Source organism: Protopterus annectens, chromosome 10.part0, assembly GCF_019279795.1.
Source record: "Protopterus annectens isolate FY-2018-M chromosome 10.part0, PAN1.0, whole genome shotgun sequence".
Classification (NCBI taxonomy): Eukaryota; Metazoa; Chordata; order Ceratodontiformes; family Protopteridae; genus Protopterus; species Protopterus annectens.
Window position 1 is genome coordinate 786,217,369 of NC_056744.1, and position 16,853 is coordinate 786,234,221.

The 16,853-nt window shown below is 40.3% G+C and overlaps 1 protein-coding gene across 1 annotated transcript in view; it reads right to left on the reverse strand.

Moving 5' to 3' along the window:
- Positions 1-16,853, reverse strand: part of DEPDC1 (DEP domain containing 1) — a 1,033,362-nt gene that overhangs the window by 736,520 nt on the left and 279,989 nt on the right. The window contains exon 3 of the mRNA XM_044085606.1: positions 3,997-4,138. Within this exon, the coding sequence (XP_043941541.1) occupies positions 3,997-4,138 (142 nt within the window). The remainder of the gene's footprint in view (positions 1-3,996; positions 4,139-16,853) is intronic.

The window sequence follows — 16,853 nt, forward strand, 5'->3', positions numbered from 1 at the left end:
CATTCCTGCTTAACAGTGTCATATGATAAAAACAAGTATAAATTGTTTCCTGTTGTCCATTCTTTACATCCTGTTTTTTACATTTTTGCCAAGTCTGTAAGAGGCCAGTTTTCTTGCCGACAGTGTGAAATGCATACATTCTTGATAATTTTGTAGGAAAATATGCCCATTAAGGAAATTTCTTATTTTCCAAGCCACAGTCATAGTATGGATGCTAATCACATACTGCTAAACTCTAGTTCTACATTTAAGCAAGCTTTATTTTATACCTTATTTATTTGTGTATTTGTACTTTCAACCTTAATACCTTGTTGAGCATACTTGTACACCCCCTCCAGAGGGAGAGGGGGCTGGCAAGAACCCCATCTGAATCTGGGTGCAAATAAACCTTTGCGTGGTGGTGCTACGGTAGCGTTGTTGCCACACAGTAAGATGCTGTCCGGTTCGATTCTCAGCTAGAGCGTCTTCTGCGTGGAGACATGAGTAAATGGGCCTACCTTCATTGAAGGTTGCGCATCAGGGTTGGTAAGTTGGCACGTAAAAATCAACTACCAATCATTAGTGGACCGGAGTTCCGCTGTGGCGACCCCTAACCAGGAAAAGCCGAAAGACAAAACAACAACAACATAATTTTGTCCATGTCTGCCTCACTCAAGCTTCTGGTGGAGAGCGACGAGGCCACAGACACCGACTGGAAGAGCCAATGTATGGAAAGCCTAGAAGGTCTAGGCTGCTCCAGCTCCGGTGAAAATCTGGGTGAGTGGAGCCAAGAAGTACTAGGCCTGGACACCCTTAGTTACTTGTGAGGAGGACCTGACGGATCTGACCAGTCTAGGGATTCTCCTCCTCCCTTCGTCTTTTCCTTGATCTTTGTCTTTCTCTTTTTCTTTCCTGGGTTCCCTATACACAGACCTCTTAGCAGGAGGTTGAGTCCCGACCTGGGAGGGAGGAGAAGAAAAAGAGTAACAGAGGAAGATGTAGTCACAGCCGTGACTGTAGATGAAGCGGAGACAGATAAAAGGGAGAAGTCCCTTCAACACTAATTTAGGCCTATGATCCTTCAAGGCCCTAGGGTTAAACCCTGCGCAAATAGTGCAGAAAGTAGAAAGATGGGAAACCTCCAAACAAACCACACACACAGAGGTGGTCATCTGCCAGAGACAACTTGTGGTCACACACTGTGCACTTTCGAAACGCCAGCTTCTGCTGATCAGCCATGACAAGGCACAAGGTCCTAACCTGCCCGACCACATACGCACTCACACAAACTGACTAACAAGGAGGGGAAGGGTGGAGGAGGGCACTACATTGAGTAAAGTAACTGAACTATCCAAAAAGAGTACAAACACCCGAAAAGACTATTGCACACTACTCACCACGCCTGGAGCTCAAAGATCACGATGTTTAGGCAAGCCGCGGCAAACGAGATCTGATGGAAGGAAGGAGATGGAAGGGTATTATGGGTAAGGGGAGGAGCTTGGAGCTCTGAACAGATGCTGGTGAAGTTGCAGTCTCAGATCCGATCGAATCCGAACACCCTCAGGGTTGATGATCAAATGAAGTCAACTACTTCTGGTATGTCTGCTCTTAATGCTTCACAGTCAGACTGGGGTATAACATGTCTCATAACTTCCTCCTATTGCACTGAACAAAACATTCACTCATATCTGAAATTCCTATAGTCTCCATTACTTCAGGAGAGAATATACTGGCAATTCCTTTAACTTCGTCATCAATTCCTCAACATTTGTAAAAGGTCAACATTTCTGTTATGGAAAATGCTTTCTGCACTAAGTCAACTTACATTTCAAGGAATATCTCTTCTGCTCCTTAATAGCATCCATGAACTGTAGGCTTTCTTGCAAAGCTGCATCTCAATAAACATGATCCTTGTGCCTGGTGATGCACTGCCTGATACTTAATGGTAAATATTCTCCCCAACAATTCACTGTCTTGACACTCAATATATGTTCACCCTGGAAGTGCATTACAATTTCAGGAAGCTTGCCCATTATGCCATCTTATTATTAATCTCCAAAAAGTCCACTCCTTCCTCTCCTTACAACATTCTCATAAATTTCATTCTTTTCTATGACCTTCATACTCTACTGCAAGCAATTACTGATCCACATTTTCTGTCTTGTCACAGATTTCTTCCATTCTATTTTGCACTTCAGCCACCTGCTGTTTAACTGATATGGACATATTGACCACGTAGAAATTCAATACTGACCTAACCAGCTATTTGCAGTTCTATATATACACTTCCAACAGTCTTGAAATATGCCACAAGTCAAATGTCACATCTTACAAACCTCCTATTATTTAACATTCAGATGAAGGAAATCATCATCTGCAGACCAGCGTTGCAATGGCTGCTGCTCCTCTCGGTTCTCATCACTGCACATTTCTTCCTCACCCGTTATATGTTTAGCTAGGACTTCCATTTCTTCTGCTATCATTCAAGCATCATTGCCTTCATACGCAATAATTCTGATAATATACAATAAATACTCTTATCTAATCACAAAAGATAATGTAACCGCAACATAAAAAGCTAGTGGGAGACGTACACTGTTAGACTTCCAGGTTGTGAACTATTTAATTATTCATTTTTAATATTAAAAAACTTATTTAAGAATGTCTGCAGTTTTAACCTGTATTTCTTGCCTTTTACTATCCTGTTGTCCCTATGTTATGTAAAATACCTGGGATTCAGGCAATTAAATAATTTTAATAAATAAATACTGTGGCAAACAAGTCTGTACTCCAAGCCTGATGGATAAGGACAGTCGGTGCTAGCCATAGATTTGGGCTGCAAATACAGACCATACAACTTGGTTAATAAGGGAACAAGGGTATAATATGGTTAGGCTTATAAAGGCCCTAGGGGCCAATAGCCTAGTAACTTCCTATGAACCTATGAAGCAATTAATAGCATGGAACCAACCAAGACCTGTTACACTGCTAACAATGAAGTCTCTTTCAAAATGACTGTGGCACAAGACCCCTGAGGAGTTTCTACTGAAAAGTATTTCAGGTCTTACTTTTGAACAATATCTGCTGGTTCTAAAGCAGGAACTAGTGTTGGTGCTGCTTTTAAACTTAAGTGGGGATGGACCAATGTAGGTGGGTAGTGCTTGCAAGGCATTAAAAGTCCTATCATACCCTGCAGTGAGAGCTGTCAGAGTTAAATCCTCAAAAGGACTACATGAAGACCTAAACATTTCTGTTTTTCAGTGTTTTCCTCATTTCCATATATTTTTGCGACTCTGAGGGGGAAGATGCACCCTTAAAAAAGAGATTTGAGGAATAAGACCATTTCCAACTTTGCTAGAAAAAAAAAACGGACAATAAGACAAAGACAATTACTTCAAAATGCAACCAACCAAAAGAACTGATGAGGGCATATGGCAACATAATTGTTTACACATGGCAGTCGCATGCCACCCACATCAGTATGTTTGCTAGCATGAAACTACTGCCAGCCTTCAGAGGAGCAGAAACTGCTTTCTAAGAAAGAGATTAAACTATCACAGCTCAGCTGGCAAATAAATCAAAATAGCATGGCTTACTGTTACAGAAACATTCATCAACACAGGAGCTGTTGATTAAAGTTCTAGCACTGGCACTTCCTACAGAAGCCCTCAGGCATGACTTTCTTTACTCATATCAGACAATGCCAATTCTAGTGCCTCAAACTAGACAATAGTTTACCTTGGTTTCACTGAATTGCATGGTGTACTTTTCAGACTACTCCTGCTTGCAAGAAAATAATTTTATAGGTCTACATCCTTGGGCAAAAAAGGAGTACAATCCTGAACAGTCAACGGCTAGGCACACAAGTTTGTCACAAATGCTGACACCCAACACCACCAGTATCTGCAGTAACTGCTGCTGCAAAGAATCCTTCGAAAAAGTGAGATTTAGGTCCACATAAGTATGAAACATTTACTCCCAGAAAATATAAAATATGCAAAAACAAAGAAGCCTTACCTGCTGTTCACAGAGTTTACTTTTTTTAGGTGTCTTCCTAGGAAACTTAAAGAATCCTTCTTTAGAACAATTTTCCAGGCTGCTCTTCCTTGAAAGTGGAAGTCGACTTGGAATACTTTTAACTGGAGATGTTGAAGGAAACCTAGATTTATAAACACCACCACAATAAGAAATTAAAGTACCTCCTTATCTGAAGCAAAAAATACTTCCAGCTTTGACACTCAAGAAATAGCTTGCAAGACTTTCATGTGAATGTCAGTACCATATCTCTCAACCTCTTTGAGCAAGAAATCTGGACAAAGCCATAACGAAAAGTGGGACAAAGGCCCAAAAATAGGGACTTTTTTAAATAATGTTCTTACAAATTTAGAAAGTTGATAGAATAACAGGTGTTGTATTAGCATGAATATTCTGAAGGATATGAAGTCTGAAACTCAAATGTCAGCCATTATTTTCTAATTTGCAAGAAAAACACAAATTTATGAAAAACGGATCAAAAATAGGAGACCAAAATCTGGGCATTCTGCAAAAATCTGTACAGTTGAGTAGTATGAACACTACACATTACTAGTTTAAAACACAGCTTGCAAAATCCAGCAAAAAATATGAGAGCAAGTATGATAACATCATTAGCTGTTTTGATATTGATTAGCTCAGTTTTCACAAAGTGGAGAAGCTACTCTGACACTGCAAATAATGAAGGATAAAATAAATACAGATTTACTGTACTGAAAGTTCATTAAACTGGGAAAAACAAAGTACATCAGTTTCCCTAGTTAAGGCTGCAAATAATTAGATTTTTTAAAACTGTAGTGCAGCAGAAACAATAATAAAAATCACTGCTTTTTGTCAAATATCAGTTAAGGCAACAAAATAAGCATTACTTTCTACAATCCATTTCATTCAGAAATTACACAAACATTCAATATCAGTTTGCTGGTACAAATACAGAAAAAGCTGAGAGACACAGCAGCGATAACTGATATGGGGGAGAAAAGTTGAGATAAATGGGTTATGTTTGCAATGTGTGGGGTTAAAGAAAATTATGGAGTGCAGGGGATGTAGAACATGTGAACAGAAGACTTTGAGAAGAAGAAGAAAAGTTAGAGGCTTTAGAGAGGTCTACACGGCAGGAGAAGGAAGCTAAATGTTGGCAGGCATAAAGGAGACCTGGAGGATTTCTGTGTGTAAGGGAAGATGGTACAGTGATCAGAAGGTCACAGACAAACAAGGACAAGAAAACGTCTGGAGCTTCTAATGACATGAAGAAGGGAATATATAAATAGAAAAGGGGCAATTCTGGGTAGTCAAGACATGATGCAAATGGGAGCATGTGACAAGGGTGAAGTTAGTTAACCACATCTCTGGACTGTTTTGGGTAAAGGGTAGGTAAATGAGAAATGTTTTGATTAAGAGGAGTGAGCTGAAAGGAATTGGAGAAATGTCAGCTGCTTGGTGAAAGAAAAGGATACAGAGAACACAGTTTTTAGGATAGCCGGATAAAGGCTCTAAGCTGTTAACAAGCTGCTTCCTGTATCCAAGTTTCAAGGCTGGAGTCTTTCCACATCCATTTGCTTACCGTGTTGCACAAAGCAAAGTCTGGGGTTGACCCTGAAAAGGAAAACTTGTGCCCAGTGGGTTTGTCTGGCAAACAGACGTGATCACAGGATAGTGGAGGGGCAGAACAAGAAAATAAATTAAGCAGGGACTTGATTAATTTCAGTAAAAAGGGAACAGATGCATTTAACTGCTTTACAGCAGACTGTTTTAATGAAGGCTGCCTGCTTATTATTGAGAGAATTTGTTTATTTTGATAAAAAAACTGGATATAAATTACTGTACCACCAAAATGGTTCAACATATCAAACTTTTCAGGAACAAACTTTTCAGGAAATGGTACTCGCCCTTAAAGGTTAAACACAGACAGTGCTCCTACCTTCAACAGTAAATGGACAGCTACACCGTGAACTGGCAAAGAAAATGTGTGTATATATATATATATATATATATATATATATATGTGTGTGTGTGAGAACTGAGAACTGAGGTGTCAGGCCTGACCATGCTAGTGTTTTCCTTAGCAGTCCACCCATCATGCAAGAAAATGCACCCTACTAAACACAAGCATATACACTTTCAGACACTTGTGTCTGTACATACAGACATATAGACTCTCAACACATTCACATTCACTCACAAGACCCCACAAATTTGCTTGCACTCAGAGAAACTCACCGACGCACCCCAAGCTCATGAACCAACACACACATCCATACTCGGATTCCCTACCTATCTACTATACTGTGATCACTTAGGCAGACACATGCACACATACACAATTCCCCAAACCCAGGTTTCAGTGGGCTTACTGGTACCACTAGTACTCAACCTAGGAGTGAATGGGTGACCACTGTCAAAAGCTGCCATTCACTTTTTCTTTCTAGGGTAAAATTTTACTCAGCTCAGCAAGTCTCTGAAATTCCTGGCCCAGTAAAGTGGGCTCTGCAAATATTTCTGGGGAACACTACAAGACTAATTAGTATGAGCTCTTCCTAAGAGCTAGAGCTTTAGCATATAGCTTCACCACTATGAACCCTGCTAAGGAAAACCATAGTGGAAGACTGTCCTAAGAATCAGAAAGGCTTACTGTAATGAAGAACCCTTCCAGACAAGATTTCCACACTGTGGTAAGCTTTTCTGAATCCCAGAGTCTGTCTTTATTTTAAATTGGTTTGTAAATGTTGGAGGCGGTCAATTTTTATCATCTATTCTGACTTTAATTTGACCCTGCCTCCAAACAGCCAATAACTCTAAACTTTTGCTTTCAGAGTTTCTTATAGAATTTTCCCAGGAACAAAACTAGATACGCAATCACAGGAACCATAAGATGCCTAGCCACATACACACTTTTAAATACATTTTTTAAAAGTTTTTCTCACCTTTTACAAGCACTAAATAGTGCTCACCTCCCAAATCAAACAAGGTTGCACATGATAACCTGGGGTAAATTCATGTCTACCCATTCAGCTGTCAAGACTACTATAAAGAGTAAGCAAAGTAGCAGCCATCTTGACCTGTATTGGTAACTTACTCAACATGCAAGAAGCATGTTGAGATAGCAATGTATCCTCCCAGCATGTTTATTTGCTGGTGTACATTTAGGTCTTTAGTAAGGGTGCTTGTAGAGCCCACTGGTTTTGCCACTATGACAGGGTCTTTGACAATTTGAAATGTAAAACACAGACCTCTTCAGAGCAGCTGGTATGCTACAGAACATAAGGAAAGTTGCTTTAATTTATCAGAATAGTTGAAGGATTTAAGGGCTTTAATTTTCGTGATAAAAATCATTGTGGCTTTTCAGGAGAGTGATATACTTGGATTTCTATACAGCAAATGGGACACTGTATTCAATAATGGCTCTAATAAGGGAGGAGTACAACTGTAAGATGACTTCTTTAGATCTTGAAGATGTTCCTTTGCAAATTAACTAGGTTCTTGATAGCAGTATTTCTTTACTATGCTGAAAATGTGATCATCAAATAAAGAGAATTGTCCACATAAGTGCCCAAGTCTGTTATGACCATCTCTTATCTGAACAGGAGTGCCACTTACAATAAGGGGTTGAAGCAGCTATTTTGCCAAACACTTCTATGCTGCACTTTTTTGAAGCAAGCATGAGATTGTCTTTAGTACACTAGGTATGTGCAAATCTGAAGCATTTTAGATCAGTAGATGAGTGGATAATGCCCAGTTTGCAGTCATCAACAAACTTGATCAACCATGCTTCTGGGGTATTGGACTGCTTGCCTGCAAAATACAATCCTAACAGGAGAGGGCCCAGCACTGATCCCCATGGTAGCCCACTAGTTACAATTTCAGACAGAGAACAAGCAACTTTCACAATCTGAGATCTGTTGGATAGCCAATATGCAATCAAACTCATAATAGAGGGGTTTGCATTACATTTGTCTACTTTTTCAGTAGTACCTGCACAGGAGGAATACTGTCAAAAGCCTTGCCCAGGTCATAAGCAGTACGCATGGACTGATCACTGTAGACAGCCTCTGTAGCTTTTTCAAATTTTGCAAGGTTCATGTGAGAGGATCTGACCATCACAGAACCAAGCCAAACCAAGCAAGGACTAAATTAAGTTGTGTGTGTCTGCATAAACGAGTTCTGCTATGATACGTTCCATGGCTTTGCTTATAAGGTTGGTGAGGCTGACGGGCCTATAATATACTGGAGTCTGTAGAGGAGCTGCCCTTGTGATGAGGAGTCATAGTGGCTATTCTCCAGGCATCAAGCATAAACCCGTTGGGCAGGCTAAGATTCAGCAGTTTAAGAAGAGGCTCAGGTACTGCATACTTAACACTGATGAGAATATAGCTTGGTATGTTATCTGGTCCGTTAAAGAAACGGTATTTTTAGACTTTGACAGGCCGCAGTGGTGCAGCGGTTAGCATTGTCTCCGAACAGCAAGAGGTTCTCCCGTTCGATTCTCGGCTGGAGTGCTTTCTGTGTGGAGTCTGCATGTCCTCCCCGCAGTCGAGTGACAGACATGCAGGTAGGTGCGTGCATGAATGAGTGTGCCTTCTTTAAAGGCTGGGCGTTGGGCTGGCAACACAGCACCATATAAATCCACTGACAATCATTAGTGGACCGGAGTTCCGCTGTGGCGACCCTTAATCAAGAAAAGGCAAAAGACTTTTTTTTTTTTTTTTTTTTTTGTTAGCCTTTGATGGGAATTAAGACTTGTTCAAGGTGATTTCAAGGGAAGCTAAATTTTCAGGGATAGTGGAGGCAACAATGTGGGTAGTTTGGGTCAACTCAGCACTAAATTTGTCTAATCTACTGGCTAAATCCTTGAGATTAAAATGTGTGATATTATGGATGATGGATGAGATGTCTAAGGAAAACTATGTAAAACAGAACAGCCAACAGACCAAAGAAAAGGTTCTACTTAAAGCCAACAAGTAGGAGTCTCAGACGCAAAAGTGATAAGCTGAGTGCTTTCGTTCTTTAATTAAGACTAGAACTTCTTCAGAATCTAAAATCCATAAGTTGAGCAATCAGTTCAAAAACTGTTTTCAATGGTCATATGACCAAATAAACACCAATTATGTTTGAATTTCCATGAATATATACAATTAACGGTGAACTGTAAACTATAACAGAAACCAATATGACAAATTACCTTCTCCTTCCCCTCCTACTCTCTCCCATCTGAAGAACTAGCGCCTAATACCTTTGTTAATTAGTCTCTGTTTCTATTTTAATTAACAATTCGAGATGGTTGCATTTTTTCATTGCTTATATATATTTACTCTCTATGAATATCCTACAAAGTTTAACTCCCCTACTCCTATACTGTAAATAGAAGTAGTATGTCCTCACTAGCATAAACTTTCTCATATATTTTTTGTTTGCACCTTTATTCTGCATGTACTTTTTTTTTACTAACCATTGTTTGCTTTCTTTTTATTTAATGACTTGTTTGTACTAACCTAAATGTGGAGCTTTTCTCCCCGGGCCTCTGCTGAAAATGGAAATATATCCAGTTGGACTAGCCCGGTAAACAAATGTAAAATAAAATAAAAATAAATAAATAAAATGAAATACATAAAATGACATTCTAGCAAACAAATGATCAAAATACTATTAAGGTTGCTGCACTAGCAGAAAACACTTATTGTTTAATTCAAACCAGAATATTTGTCTGATCTCAGTTTCATCTGCCAATGTTATGTTTGCCTTATAGAGGTTCCTGTAGGTGGTCTCATTTAGTGATGGGGTGATACCACTAAGCCTGACAGAGAAGATAACTGATTTGTTGCCAGATTTAACCAGGAATAAACCTCTAGTGGGTACTTTTATTATTTGTTCCAGTGCACTGAAATTAAAGTCTGGGAAATACATTTTTAGAGGTAGGTGTGCGCCAATCAATGCTTGGTCAATTGAAGTCCCCAAGCAAAAATGTATTTGTTTGATATTTAACTCCTCGATGGTGCTTCCTTGTTCTTTGAGGGTCACTGTTGGTGATTGGTAGCTATCCAGGAAGCAAAATTTGAATCTATTACACGTAATTTATATCTCCAGAATTTCCAAGTCACATCAAGGGTAATTTGACAATAAGTAATAGTGGTTCTCACAAATCCAGATACCTCCCCAACATATGCACACACACATGCACGCACACATCTAGTGTTCCTGATGCTGTTTTTTGCAGATGTGCAAGAGATCCATCAGAGCTGGGTCTGAGGATGTCTTGTATGTCATGTAAAGATCACCCCTCAGTAATCTGTAGGAAACTGAGTAGAAAGACAAGGCCTTAAGGAAATCTGTGTAGTACAGGACATTCACACCCTGGACTATCCTGGTGAGAAACCTTTGACGACTTTCCAATTGTTGCAGGTGCCTGGTTAGGTACACGCCAAAGGGGGCATTGTATTCAACGATGGGTCTGATAAGGGCCTCGTCGAGTGGTATTATAAACTTCCTTGGACCTGGATGCCAAAACCTTGCTTATGGGCTGGGAGACCCAGAATGATTTTCTTACCATCTTGGCTACATGTTGGCTGAGGCCAAATTAGTCTCAACATAGGTTCACAAATTCCAAACTACCGGGTCAAATCTTAAGGGTGTCGTATCAATGGAATAATTAACTTAAATGTATGACTTCACAGAGGACATTGTAATGCATTTCTTCTCAATGAGTTTTAATTCGCAACTCTGACACCAATCATTTGTTAGTGTTAGACCTTCCAGTAGGATGTTTGTGTCAGGGGGAATCTATGACAGTATACAATTTACAGTCACCTGGGAATTTGTTGAGTCAGAGGCCTTCAACATTAGCCTTGCCTTTTGTGCAACAGATGCCAAACAAGAGTGGGCCCAACACAGAGCCCTGAGGTACTCCACTGGTGACTGGTCTCCTGTTGGAGATGGTCTCACCAATCCTGACTTTTTGGGTCCTTTCTGAGGAGCCAGCTAGCAATCCAAGTTATGCAGGGATTTATGCCTAATTCCAAGAGTTTATCAACAATATTGGAGTGGGGTATTGTATGAAATGCCTTGGCCAGGCCGAAGTAAGCGGTATGCACCATTTCTCCTAATCCGTATCATTGATAAACCTCTTGAAGAAGTCAACCAGATTCCGTTACCAAGACCTTCCCTTGACAAAGCCAAACTGGGATGGGTCCAGTGTCAGTAGGTTGCCAATGCTCTTGTTGATCAATTCCATGATAATTCTTTCCATGGCTTTACATATTAGACTTGTCAGACTTATGGATCTATATTTCCTGAGTCGGTTGATGGTCCACCCTTGTGGAGAGGAATGACCATTGTGGCCCTCCATTTACCCTGGAAGTAACTAGTTTTGAGCCTGTAGGTGAACATTGCCTCTAGTGGTCCTGCTAGGTTACGTTTGAAGCTATTTAGGAGGGCAAACTGGGATATTGTTGGGGCCAAATGAGCAGTGATTTTGGCCTTAGCGAGCAATGCCAGGACCTGCTCCCTATTGACATTTGGTGTGTAGGGGATATGCTACAAGGGATTTCACAGGGGTAGTGCATGGTGACGGTGGAGTTAAATTTATCATCTAGATCATCTGCCAAGTCATCCTGGGCAGTGAAGTGTTTGTGCCATTGCCACCAGTTTTGCAAGCAGCTGTATGCTTCCTTTAAGGTTCCTCACACATGAAGAAGGCTTTGTGATTGTCCTTAGCCCGAGAGGCTATCCTGTCCTCATAATTGGCCTTGTTGGACCTCATTAGACATCTTAGTTTCTTGTTTAGTTAAATCAGGGTGCACTTGTCACTGTGAGAGTTGTTCTTTCTGGTTATGGCCTAAATTTTAACAAACTATCACTCAAACAGATGTAGCTAGCTTTAGAATAGTTCCTAAATGTTACTGATTTAATCAGGTTTCCCAGACTGATGTTTACTTCAAAGGAGACAACTCTGTGATCCAACCTCACCAATAAGGAAGTGGCTTGGGGATGTTTGCAACACTTTCCCATGTTAGCAAGTACCAGGTCGAGTATGTTTGTTTGAGCCACTGTTTGGAGTGTGCACTACCTGATCCAGGGTGTTTGTATTGACAAAATCCAGGAAACACTGTGGCTGTGAGTTGGAGGCAGTGTACGTTTTCTAGTCTACAGAGGTGTAGTTAAAGTCTCCTATGAATAGGGTGCTTGGTTGAATTGAGTGCCTTCAGTAGGTCTAGGTATAAGTTGTGAACTTTGTTGGTCATAAAGAATGACCAGTAGCTGGCCAGGACATGGTATGGAATCTTGCCTATGGAGACCTGGGCATGGATGAACTCTAGGGATCATTCTGTTAACTAACCTGCAGTTTTATTTGTTGCTAATGTAAATCAAGACACCGCTACCTTTAGCCAGTCTGTTGTTGGTCTAAATGTGTGGAAGGTACTGTAACCTTGTACTCCTAAAGTACTTTCTGCGCCTTTAAACCAAACATCAGTAGCAGCACAGATGTCTACATTTTCCAGAGTGAGGAGAGCTTATAGGCAGTGGAGTTTCTTGTTTAAGCTTCTAGCATTGAGCAGTAGCACCTTAAGGTTACTTTGAATTTTTTTTTTTTTTTTTTATGTTGGTAGTTCTGGCATTACCTAAAAATGGCTTTAAGGGGGTGGAGGTGGGGGACAGGTGCAGATAATCTTTGGCAAAACAATGTGGTCTGTTAACGATGTCCTCCCATGCGGATAGGCATCTGATCCCCCTGGAGTAACACCAGTAACTAAGCCAATTGTTAATCAGTCATTTTCTGTTCATATTGTGGCATCACACTAGTGAAGGTAGAATGCTGCTCAATGCAAGGTATGCACCTCTCTGTGGCACACATTCAAAGCGATCTAGAATACCGCTTTTCATACGGTCCAATGAGGTAAGCCTCAGGTCATTTATACCCACATGGACTATGATAGAATCATATTGGTACATGTGGTGCAGTGACTTGAGTGCATGCCTTATATTACCGACACTACCTCCAGATTACGGATACTACCTCCAGACAATCAACTAACTTTTCTTATCCTTGTCTAGCCTGGTGAAAAAAGCATCAGTGTGTCGTACAACAGAATCCCCAATTATCTTGTTTTGGCATCTAGGCATCATTCTTAGCGAAGGCAAGATACTACTCAAGACCAGTGTCTCTTCTGCTCTTAAAACATATACACTAAGCTTCATCATTTCCCTTTGCATATTCTTCTGGTACAAGGCATCTAAGTACTCAGCCATATGTAATATACTTCAGGAACTAATACAGTGGTTCCCAAACTCTTCCGTGCTAAGACGCATCTAAAACTATCAGAATGTCCTTAATGCCTTCCCAGTACAATCACCACTGATTCTGCCTCTGCATAAGGACACAATCTAAAATGTTATTCACTATATTTGCTTCAATGAGAAATATACAAGTGTATTTATCTGTACAGCTAATCAACTGCAGAAGTGATTTTTAGGGAGGCAAAGTTGAAGGAACTGAGAGGCATATTTCAATTTACTTTCACTTCACGGCAAAAACAGAATTAACCTCTCCCAAATGGGTACTGCAGAAAGGCAGCAGTATGGTTAGGTTTACCTTTGAAATGTAACTTGTCGAAAGACAGTTGCGCGGAAGTACATTTTCAATTCATAGCTAAAAAAATGCATCGAATGTGCAATGAGTGAATGCACATTGCAGTCGCTCATTGCAGATTCCGCATTGTGGGTACGGAGTGCACTATAATGGGGATCGGGAAATGGATCCTTTCCCCACTGTAGAGCGACTTCGGAGTTAGAATATTAAAGTAGGGGGGTGTTGGGGGCACAGCCCCCACATGGGGGGGTGCAGGGGGGCTTGCCCCCCTTCATTACATTGTGTACTCGACATCTGTGTTCGAAACTCAGCGAATCTGCTGTTCAATTTGTTGAGTTTTGAACTTCAGAGACGCTCGACAATCAGGATTCGGTTTTCCGTTTCGCCCAACTGGCTGCTCAGAAAGCTGAGTTTCAATGTTTCAAAGGTAAACTGTATGGTTACTGTCTGACAGAGGGTGGAATATTTCCTTTGACACCCAAGCCAAACACCTGAAAAAGGATCCATCGTTTTTTTTAATTGACTGAGACAATTATATCATATGTTGTCACTGTTGTATAACAATAAATATACACTAGAGTTATTACATATTTCTTGAGCATTCTTTGCCTCTCAGTCAAACTTCTATGTAAACATCATGGGTTCATGGGTTCATATGCAAGTACTTGGCTAGCTGCCTTGTGGACCATTTTATGCATAGTTAATTTCACATTAAAAGGAGAGAATCAAACTCTATGCCTTCTGTCTGTGAGGTAAACATCTTGACCATTATGCAAAACCCCAACCAACTTCTAATTAAAATTAGATCTCTGTTACCACTGCCTTCTTCTGCACTACTGCGTATGTGAAGAGCAGAGGTGCCCAATCCATGTCTAATGACAACTGCAACTCACGCTGTTATGATGGTCACGCATTACTAAAATTCTGAAATATTTCTGTCCCATCTTGCAGAACACCCCTCTTTCTTTAAGTCTGTTAACATGAAAACATATATATAACAAGGGAAAAAAAATCTCCATGGTATCCCCGAAGTCTCAAAACAACCCACTAAACAAGTGTAGTGGGTCCAAAAACAAAACAGTGTAGGAAACTTCTCTGTGTGGAACATTTTCAGTCCATATATCTCTAGTTAATCACTGTATATGAATCAGATCAGACAAAAGTAGTAGAAGTAACGAACAACCTGTCAAGTAAAAAAAATAATAAATATATAACTGTACAGAATTACTAAGTATTCAAAAGTAATCCAAGCATGGCATGCAGTCTGTTTCCAGTCGAAAATCAAGTACACAGACTTCTAAAGTAATCCAAACAAGGCAGGCAAGTCTGTTTTCGAAAGTAATCCACGCAAGGCAGGCAGTCTTCGAAAGTAATCAAAGCAAGGCAGGCAGTCTTTCGAAAGACTGGAAGTCTGTGTACTTAAAAGGATTTTCGACGGACTGCCTTGCCTTGCTTGGATTACTTTTGAATACTTAGTAATTATGTACAGTTATATAATTTTTTATTTATTTTTGACTTAAGATGAGTTTAAGTTCGCTACTTTTACTACTTTTGTCTGATCTGATTAATATACAGTGATTAACTAGAGATATATGGACTGAAAATCTTCCACACAGAGAAGTTTCTTAAAATATATATAACAATGACAAAAATAGTATATAAAAGCAGGCATATTTGACTTTAGTTCTTATATTTTGTATATTGCAAAAGATGGATAGTATATCAGATTTACAGTTCTTTACTTCTGCATTTGATTTGGCAACCTTTAAGACACTGTCCCTAGCTAACAGCCTGTGTCAACTCTCATGGAAAAATTGTACTAGACGACTGCAGGTTCATAAGAAGATCTGGCCCTGTGAACAATAACCAGCTTGTTATGCCTTGTAAACATGTCTAAAGACCAAACTGCAGCTGGATATGTATCAGCTGGCATTACAAAAAGGCCACAGATGCTGATAAAGAATAGTTGTGTAAAATCTTACTATAACCATACAAGTCTGTCTTCCATGTTGCATTATTCATAACATGGGGGAGTTCCCCACCTAACCGACCCAAACGTCCAGCCCGTATACCAAAGACTTAAGCTACTGCTAGGTACGTGCGACACTGCACATAGAACAGCTGACATCAGTCATAAAAGTGACGTCTAGATTATCATCCTCAGAACTGAATGCCCCAATCAGAACACCAGTCCAACGATGAGGCAATTAGGTAATATACAAAGAAGGGCATGAACCAAGGAGGGAGGAGGGTGGGACAGAACACTGCAACATGGAAGAGAAGGACATCTGTGGTTATGGCAAGATTTTATACAACTGTTCTATGTTCTTCTATTCCTGTGTTGCAGTATTCATAACATGAGGGAGAATACCAAAGCTCAGAAGTGGGAAAAGGGGTAGGAGCACAGACGTCTCCATAAAGCCATGTAGAATTGCTCTAGCAAATCCTGCTCTGGCTCTGGTGATAAAATCCAGCTTGCAGTGTTTTGTAAATGTATGGACAGAGGACCAAGTACCTGTTTCCAAGATAGAAACAGTGTCCACACCTTTAAAGAAGGCTCCAGAGGAAGCCACAGCTCTAGTGCAACAGGTCTTGTTTTCCCCCAAGAGACACAGGAAAAAGAAATTGCCCTAGTGATCCAAGATGAAATTGTCTGTTTAGAGACAGGTTTTCTCAGCGTCCTGAGGTGAAAGGAAACAATTGCTCAGACTTTCTAAAGGATTTGCAAATATCCAATAGAATTTAAGTTGTCTGTGTACATTCAACGTGTGCAGCACCCTTTCACTGGAGTTTTGAGGAGAAGGGAAAAAGGTGGCTAAGTGAATAGATTGGTTGAAGGACAAGTCATTAACCACTTTAGGCATGAAGGAAGGGTAGGTACGAAAGGCACTCTATCCTTATGAAAAATCAGAAAGGGTTGTGAAGCCATTAAGGCTTGGAGCTCTGAAACTTGCCTAGCAAAAGTTATGGCTACCAATAAAACCGTCTTCCAAGTGCAGAACTTTAGGGAAGCTGAGGCAGCAGGCTCAAAGGGAGTCTGGGTCAGTTTTTCCAAAACAGAATTTAGCTCCCAGGGAGAAGAAACAGGCTTCCTGTGGGGTCTGATGTAAAGGCTGCCTTTTAAGAAAAGCTTAACCTCTAGTCTAGAAGCTAAGGGAGGAATAAAAGCAAACATGCAGAAATGGCTGCAAAATGGGCTTTAACTGAAAAATAAGCCAGTCCAGCCTTGAGCAACTCACACAAGTAAGAAAGGATTAGGGGA